The 9,213-nt window shown below is 45.0% G+C and overlaps 1 protein-coding gene across 5 annotated transcripts in view; it reads right to left on the bottom strand.

Annotated features, from left to right (window-relative positions):
- Nucleotides 1-262: 262 nt before the first annotated feature.
- Nucleotides 263-9,213, bottom strand: part of STON1 (stonin 1) — a 29,966-nt gene continuing 21,015 nt past the window's right edge. Inside the window, exons 3-5 of one of the 5 annotated variants that reach the window (XR_010307029.1) lie at nucleotides 6,570-6,772; nucleotides 3,566-6,161; nucleotides 263-1,127 (exon numbers count right to left, since the gene is read on the bottom strand). Coding sequence is in view for 3 of the 5 variants with exons in the window: in XM_064164387.1 (XP_064020457.1) it covers nucleotides 6,087-6,161; nucleotides 6,570-6,772 (278 nt within the window). In the remaining 2 variants the exon portion in view is untranslated. Of the gene's footprint in view, nucleotides 6,162-6,569; nucleotides 6,773-8,099; nucleotides 8,766-9,213 lie in introns of those variants that run through there. The other 4 variants (XM_064164387.1, XM_064164388.1, XR_010307030.1 and 1 more) reach the window with 4 other exon arrangements.

Genomic DNA, 9,213 nt, shown 5'->3' with positions numbered 1-9,213 from the left:
TGTCACCAGGGCAGGTTAGTAGGGCAGGAGAACCTCCTTGGACCCGCTGGACACACTAATACTAACGCACCCTAGGATGCCATTGGCCTATTGGCCCCAAATGCATATTGCTGTCCCATAGATAACTTACTGCCCTCTAGGAGTCAAAGGGCTTTCTTTCTCTTTGGAGCTGCTTTCCACCACCTGATGATGGTTGATCATCCAGTTACACCAAGGTGTAAAACAAGCAGGATAAACTTCCAGTGAGGGCACAAGAAACTGCTAGTTTGAAATACAGCTTTATTTAGTTGTTTGCTTATTTATTTGTTTGTAATCAATATGCAGTCTAAAAAAATGTTATTACAAGATGATCAACGTAGTGTGCTTACAATCTTAAGGTGACCAAAGACCCAGATCAAATTCTGGGTTTCCCATTAAGAATAACCACTCCTTCAGAGTTATAAATGACAACTATGAACTACTAACTGCAGCAGTTAGTTGCTGTCTTTAGTCAACAAAAAGACAAATCAGTGTGAAATAGAGATGTGGATACCAGTAGTGCAGCTAAGAAAGTTCATCAGGTAATATAAATGCAGCTAAAAGCAATGCATGAAAACATTTTTTTCAGGTATACTTTTGGACAATTAATACAGAATCTGGTGGGAAACAAACAAGGAGCATAAAGAAAGAAAAAAAGCTGATCATTTCCACCACCAGCACCCCCAGAAACCAGGAAAGGCGGTGATGGTGAGGAATGGCAAACTGCAAGGGTTAGAACTAGCAGGACAAAGAAACCTCCCTCAGTGCCTGAGGTGATCTTGCAGAACAGATTCAAGGCTCTGCAGACAGAGCAGAGCAAGGAGCCTGCATCTGCAGGCCCACAGGCCCAGGTAAGCCATCCAGACCAGCTCCTTCTGTAAAACCACTACAGCACCAAGAAAAAGCAACAGGGGAGAACAGGGGGTGACCCTATTCTGAAGGACACAGAGGCACCCATTTGCTGTCCTACCTGCAAGCCAGAGGCAAGCTGCTTATCAGGGGCTCCCATCAAGGATGAAACACAGAGGTTGCCAGACCTTGTAGGTCCCTCTGACTCTCATCCACTGCTGCTGTTCCATCTAGGCGGCAACGACACAGCAGTGAGCAACCTAAAGAACATCAAGAGAGATTTACAAGGCACTGGGAGCAGCAGTGAAGGATTTGGTGTTTGAAAGGGCTGACATATTCTGTAATACCTTTCCTTCTTCCTTCTCTTGCATGCTCTTTTCTGGTAGGAGTAAGAATTGCAGATTGCTTACTAACATCAAGAATCTTCTCCAGTGCCTTTTTTTTTCCCCTGCCTGTTACCACTATTCCTTTCTTCTTTTTTTTTTTTTTCATTTCCCTTGCCTCTCCTTTATTCTTAGCCTTTGATGCAGACCCCATTTTGTCAGTTGAAAGAATTCCAGCAACTTGAATCCAGCATTACATCAAGCCCCATTTACCTGCAGTAATACAGTCAGTATGAGAAAGATGAATGCAAGGATTAAGCAAGTGGGTTACAGGAAATACAACATTTTGCACATCAGGAAAACACACTACAAAAATAGCTCTTCTCATTGATTTCTGTTGAGAACATAAAATATCCCAAAACCCTCCTGGGCCTTTGTGAAGGAAATCGATAACAACCAAGTACTGCCCTGTTAGTGAGGATTGTCAGCATCTTAAGTGGCTAGAATGCTTGGAAGCACTCCAGTGACTGCAGGCACTCACTGGGAAGCAGACACCAGATACCTGTGAAAGCTGTTTCTTCACAGGATGTCAATGGACCTTATGGGTTATTTAAAACTCCATAGAATCACAGAATGTCAGGGGCTGGAATGGACCTTGAAAGCTCATCCAGACCACTCCCCTGCCAGAGCAGGATCACCTACACCTGATCACACAGGAATGCATCCTGGCAGGTCTTGAATATCTTCAGAGAGGGAGACTCCACAGTGTACTGAACTTGACAACAGCTTACAGCAACTGTTCCTCATCTTCATTTTCCTCCCAGAATTACAGTCAAGGCTACTTCTAGCCCTCTAAAGAGTCAAAGCTAGCATGTTTACTCAACTGGCACCTGCTGTAGCATTCTCAGCAAATGCTAACAGATGAGTCTTAAACACTGAGAATATTTCTTCAGCAGGTCATACTCAAGGAAACCAGACAAGAAGAAAGAGGATGCTAGGTTATTTCTGCTTTGGCATAGAATAGGAAGTTAGAATTGATAGCAGGGGGAGGGGGGGAAAGTCACACAACCCAAACTTAGTTTCATTGAACTGCAGCCTGCTCTCACATATCCTGACAGCAAGGCGTGCAAGTATCAGCCTGAGACTGAGCAGGGTAATTAGCCTTACGCTGTGCTAATTGCCAGGTTTATGCTGAGCCATGCATTAAGCAGAGCAATTTCCATTGAGTGTGGCAACATTTCTGTGGAATTAATTCCCTGTTATCCTGATACAACTCTGCTTAAAGTTAATGGTGAGTCTTGCGGGCCTCAAGTGGAAATCTCAGAGCCTGCACCATAGATAAAGCTGTAGCTTGACCTTTTTATGTTGACAAGGTCAGTGAGGATGGATGATGCTTTGCATCAGACCAGGTATAATACAGACTCACTGTCAGGAAAGGGAAGTTAAAATGTGGCTCTTGTCACCTTGGTAATTCTGAACAGTAGATCCTATCTGTCTTGAGGGTTCAGTGGTACATGAGCATCTTAAACATACAGACTCATAGAGTTGTCAGAGTTGGAAGGGACCTCAAGGATCATTTGGTTCCAACTCCTCTGCCATAGGCAGGGACACTTACCACTAGATCAGGTTGCCCAGAGCCACATCCAGCATAGCCTTAAAATCTTCCATGGATGGGGCTTCCACCACCTCTTTGGACAACATATTCCAGTGTCTCATCACCCTTATGGTGAAGAACTTCTTCCTAATGTCTAATCTAAATCTCCTCTAGCTTGGATCCATTCCTCCCAGTTCTGTCACTATCTGACACCCTAAAAAGTCCCTCACTCACTCTCTTTTATGCTCCCTTCAGATACTGGAAGGCCACAATAAAGGTCTCCTTGGAGCCTTCTCTTCTCCAGACTGAACAACCCCAACTCTCTCAGCCTGTCCCTAGAGGAGAGTTTTTCCAGCCCGCTGATCAGCCTTGAGATACAGCAGGCACCTGACAGAAGAAAACCAGTTGCTGCTTTGACCAAGCATCAACTGCCCAGGAGATGAGTTCTACAAATGGGTATCCTGAGGTGAAAGAGTTCCAGACTGGCCTGTCTGTCTCTCCTCCTAAAAAACAGGGGCTGGCTGGACAGGCCAGGTCTTGGACATGACTGCTGCGAACAGATTCACTGAATCATCTGTAGTAGTGCTGAGCAACAAGTCAGCCTTAGACAAATGGTACCTGCAACAGAGATTTCACTTCCTCTACCTTAAACAGGTTAATAGATACTATAGTTCTCATAAAAAAACATAGAGTAGAGCACACGGCCTGCAAGGAGCCGCTGAGGGAGCTGGGGTTTTTGGTCTAGAGAAAAGGAGGTTGAGGGGAGCCCTTCTACAATTACCTTAAAGGAGTTTAGAGTGAGGAGTGGGAGAGCCTCTTCTCCCTGCTGGCAAGCACCAGGACTGGAGGAAATGGTTTCAGGCTGTGCCAAGAGTGGTTCAGGCTGGATGTCAGGAAATATTTCTTCACTGAAAGAGTTCTCAAGCACTGGAATGGCCTGCCCAAGGCAGTGGTGGAGTCACTGTTCCTAGAGGTGTTCAAGCAGCGAGCAGACCTGGTGTTTGGGGACATGCTTTAGTGCTGACCCTTCAGTGCTGGGGTGTAGGTTGGACTGGATGAGCTTTGAGGTCTCTTCCAACCAGATGTATTCTGTGATTCTGATCTCAGTAAACTGCAGAGCTCTTCTGTGATGCAGGTTGCCCCTGCAGCCACTGTGCCCCTTAACTCAGCTGAGAAGTACCTAATACAAAATTAAACATAAAAAAAACAAACCAAACACAACTTGAAGATGCTATTGGCTTCTCAAGGCAAAACACGGATGGAAGATGCAATAGTTAAGGCCTGTTGGGATCACTACTGCATTCAGATGCTTGCATAGATTTCTAATAATATAATCAGCTAATAAAAAGTGATCTATAGAGAAGCCAAAGTCCCATCATGGTCTATTTGGGGCTTTGGCAATGCAATACCCATTAAAACCTCACCATCAGGACTGGATAGGCTCTATTGATTTCATTCACAATTGCTCAATGGGGAGAAAAGTTCCTATTGTGGCCTGCTATTTCCTCAGCTTGGTAATTTTCTCAGTGCATGTCCCCACATATTTAGAATCATAGAATCAGTCAGGGTTGGAAGGGACCACAAGGATCATCTAGTTACACATCCCCTGCCATGGGCAGGGACACTCTACCCTAGATGAGGCTGGCCAGAACCTCATCCAGCCTGGCATTAAACACCTCCAGGCACGGGGCCTCAACCACCTCCCTGGGCAACCCATTCCAGGCTCTCACCACTCTCATGCTGAACAACTTCCTCCTCATGTCCAGTCTGAATCTCCCCATCTCTAGCTGGAGAATAGAACATTTGTCTGCATTTTTTGCATAGTGTCCATATAAACTGTTAGGAGCTGTGACAAAACCTAAAGTGAAACCTAAAGTTTGAAATAAGGATAATTTTAGGAAAACTGCAGGGAGGGGGAAAAAAACCCAACCCCAAAACAATGCCTAAGGACATTTGTTTAAAAAAACCCATTTATCAGATTTTTTTTTTCAGACCTAGAATTACAGCCTGCAAAAAAATGACAAAGGGATGATAGTGGCTATGGGGAAGCATTAAAACCTTTTGCTAAGTGCTGATAGTTTGTTGAAAACAGCTAACACATTGATAGGAGGATTAGTAGCTCAGTCAACTGCTTACTGAAGTATCACAGTTTCACTTCTCCCATAGTCAATCCCTGCATCATTTTCCACAGAAAACAACTTCAGAGACAGCAGCATGAAAATAGCTCCCTTCCCATGCACAGACTGTCTCATAAGTCACTCAAAGCTCCTGAAGTTTCCAACCCAAAATCTGCCAGAGCAAATGGCAGCAAATAGCCATTTCTTTAGCTTTTGAGGAAAACTCTCTGCTGGTGTAAACCCTCCAAGCTTCATCAAATCAAATGGGTCTGGACTGATTTATGCTTCCTGAGGATCTGCCTCTTTTCTCCCTTGCTGCAGTAGTGAAGATGATTTGTCTGATGCTGGCAGAGAAATTTCAGTCACATCTGCCATATGGATTTTTGCCCAAAATTAGATTCACTTGGAGGGAATCAAAAGTGCTGGGGAGGAAACACAGCAACAGAAAAATATTGCAGAGGAATTTGTCCTATTTTACAAATTAAATCACTCACTTTCCAACTCGTTCCAATCAGAGATGTGTCAGGGCTGGAAGGCACCTCAAGGATCATCTAGTTCTGAGCCCCCGGCCATGGGCAAGGACAGCTCACACTAGATCAGGCTGCTCAGAGCCCCATCAGTCTGGACTTAAAAAACATTGAGGCTCCTCTTGAGAATAACATGATGTTCTGCTCATCTCTCTCAAGAGGAGCAGAACCATAGGGGATTTCAGTTTTCAAACACTACTAAAAGATGTACTGGGTTCTGATGGCCCTTGCATTGATGCTGGTCTGCACAGAAGCACTCTGGCAGTTTGATATCAGAGTATGACATGTCCAAGTGCCAGTAACAATCTGAGTAGTGCCTTTAGGTTTCACTAGGGAGCATCATTCCCAAGTCACAGATACACAACAGAAACAGAATATATTACCATCTGTCAGTTAAGTGCTCACATCCTGCAGCCCTTCACAAGAGACCTTACACCAGTATGCCCATGACAGGAAGCTTACTTGAACACAGGCCAGGCAAACAAGTAGTGATTTGCAGAATCAAACCCAAAAGCACTAAAAAAAACAAAAGAACAAAAACCCAACCAAATTCAGTGTTCATTTTTATCCTAAACTAGGTCGCTGTGCTGCATCTAACAATAGAATCTCCTATGTAAATTGATTCCAACTACTACCCTAGGATGGTGCCTCTTGTCTTCTACTGCATTAGGCAATTGCCAGCCCTCTCTGGATCTTCTCCATCGAGCCTAATCCACTTCTTTTCAATTTCAACCTGCAGTTAAAAAACAAAGGGGAAAAAAAAAGGCACAAACAGGTAGAATTAACAAATAGCCCAGCACTGAGAGTGCAGCTGCAGCAAGGGCACGAATAAAAACTTTGACACAGAACCAAAACATTCCCAGACCAAACATACTTCAAACCAAGTGCCTCCAAAAATACCTCAGCTGAGGAAAAAAAAGAAAACCAAACAAAGCTGCCTTTGCAGTTATGATCTTCAGTTGTGATCATCTTTGATCAGCCAAGGAATTGTGTTTTAATTATTCTTTTGGAGAAAAAAAATGTCATTGTCAGAAATACATAAAGATATACTCAGAGCACAAAGCAAATCCTGTATAGGGGAGTGGGGTGGAAGAAGAGGCTAAAAGAAAACAAAACACACTGAAAAGAGCCTGATAAATACCTGGCAGTTGTAGAAAGCTTTCTGAACCACATGCTTCTGGGGCTGCAGGTCACTCTCTATGCCCAGGGACTTGACTTCTGCTCCTGAGGCACAGGTGTCATGGACAACAAACTGGACAGTGGCAAATGGATACCAGTCGGAGGGTATTTCCTGGTCTGATCCGAGTTCCAGTTTGTAGGACAGGCTGTGTGGATGGTCTGAACCTGGCAAAAGAAACAAAACCAAGCCACCATCAGTCACTTAGCTCTTGTTTACAGTGCCATCTGCTAGCAAGACAGCACAGCTCTGGTGTTGCTTCGATACAAGCTCATTTATGTAGCGTCTTTTGCTACTTGGGCATCAGGTAGCACCTTCCTCTGTTTATTTTGTCTGCTTCAGCACACTCTTTACAATTATTGGCAGCTTTACAAATTATTTTGCACAAGATTTACCAAGCCCTTCCAGCTTTCAATTGAGAGAATAGTATTACAAACTTAAGGCCTGGTTGCTCAATTCTGAATGTCAGCTTCCCCTTGAAAATACATTTCTTACTCTCAAGAAAATGCAAACTGGAAGGCCTCAGCTCAGTGTCTGTCAACCACCCTTTCCAGAGCTCTCTGATGTAGAACTTTTACTGGAAAGTACTGAAGCTATCTTAGGTAACATCATTCATTAACAGTGTGTCTAGGCAAGAAGATAAGTCACAGCTTAGAGTGCCACTCAAGATATATCCCAGCTGCCAGGGGAAGGGCTACTGGGACTCCCTTTCTGGCTTGGTTTGTTATGGGTGAAAAAATAACAAACCTGACTTCTTCCCAACAAAATTATTACTGAAGGAACTGTCATGTTATAAAGCAGAGTCAGAGCCATGAAGAACTGCCCACAGAGTGCAGCACATTCTAAACTACTTGAATCCAACACTAGATCCTGGGGTTCAGTTTCTTAGCTGTGGCAATGGCGAGGGAAAGCATTTCTCCCTCTCCTGGCACACAGGAACACCAAGGTGCAATACCTGCTTTTCAAAGAAACAATGGCCAGCAGGCTCACTATGTGCATGAAGGCAGTATAAGATAATATAATAGACAGCAATCCTTTATATCACAGCTGCCTCTCCAAACTCTTTCAAAAGGTGAGTGGGGAGAGAAGTAGACACCCAGCAACAGCCACCACCAAAGTCAGCAGACAGGGAGGGAAAACAAACGAAGCAGGACAAGGCTGGAGAGAGCAGATGGGAAAACTTCACCCTTCTTAGACTTTGCAATCCACCCATCCCACAATGCTTTACAACCCTCACACAGTTACAAGACAGCCCCCCAAACGCGACTCATCACCTAAAACAGCAGCACTGCCACCTCCTTTTTAAGAAGCAGCCTGCTGCTGTGTTCACTTCCATGGGAACTGGGCTCAGGCTCACCCAGGCAGCTATGGCAAGGCTGGTATGAGGGTGGAGTAGGAGGCACTATCTGTGATTTGTGCTGCATCTTGCTCACACCTCTGAGCACACTGCAGGACAGAGTCCTTCAAAGCACTAAAGCACAAAGATACTCAGTCTGCAAGCCAAAGAAGTTCTTAGACAAAGGATTGCAGTGCCAAGGGCACGCAGCATGTGGATAAAGTCAGGACAGGAAGAGAATACAGAGAGATAGGGACATTAAGAGATTACAGAGAGAGGTACAATATAACATCAGTGACTTTATTACTGCAATAGAGTACTAAATAAAGTCAGAAACAACTCCTACAGCCACCTGCCAAACCCTTGAGAAGGAAGCTGGAGAAGGACTAACCAGCATGAGGAGATGGCACCTTGTCACTCACATACACAGTGACAGGTACATCTGTGTACCTCTGTTGTGAGCCCTGTCCAAGATCTGCTGCTGATCATATGAGCCTGTTTCTCCTGCACTAACACTCTCTTGGTCCACAGTCTCTCTTCCAGACTGCCTGGACATGGGGGAATGAGCCCCTGCTGAACTGGGTCTCTCTTTGAGCTGCCATCGTCCCACCAACAGCTGTGGTGCCAGCAACAGCAGTGAAGGAGGCCATAAGAAGCGCACTGTTCTACAGCCAAACTGAGCTGTGGCACCATAACCCACCTGAGCTGGGCCCCTCTTGGCTCCCAGGGTACAGCTTGGCAATGTGCTTCCTTGACCTGGTCTTTGTGCTGTTTGCTGGGTTGTGCAGCACAGCCAGCACAGCATCAGCCACAAGAGAAGTGTCCTGGAAGAGACAGCAACACTAAGATGGCACACAGAACCTTGGCAAGGGAAGTGGCACTGTGCCGCTGGGGCTAAGGCTGAGAACAAAGGGTTTGCTGAGGAGCAGTACCATCTTGTGTGAAGTCCATTTACGGCAAAAGGAAAACACTGCAGATCTAAGGGCTTTTGGAGATCAGATTCAGCATCTTCCTGCTGTGATCACAGGATGTTAGGAGTGGGAAGGGACTTAGTAATGGGAATTGCCTGGAAAACTGTCTTCTGAGAAAGGAAATACAGAAGTAGCCACTGCTTGGAATTGCCACTGATGATAAATGTGGGCAGATAGATGTCCACTTCAGCCCAGGCACAAACGGGCAAATGTTTCTCTTGATCTGCTGCTAAAGGCTCCTTTGTTATACAGGGCAGAGTTGTAATTCAGTACCACACAGCTCTTAGGAAAATCTCTGTCC

Source organism: Pogoniulus pusillus, chromosome 25 (assembly GCF_015220805.1).
Source record: "Pogoniulus pusillus isolate bPogPus1 chromosome 25, bPogPus1.pri, whole genome shotgun sequence".
NCBI classification, from domain to species: domain Eukaryota; kingdom Metazoa; phylum Chordata; class Aves; order Piciformes; family Lybiidae; genus Pogoniulus; species Pogoniulus pusillus.
The sequence above is the reverse complement of the archived record's forward strand: the minus strand, read 5'-3'. Positions and strand labels throughout refer to the sequence as shown.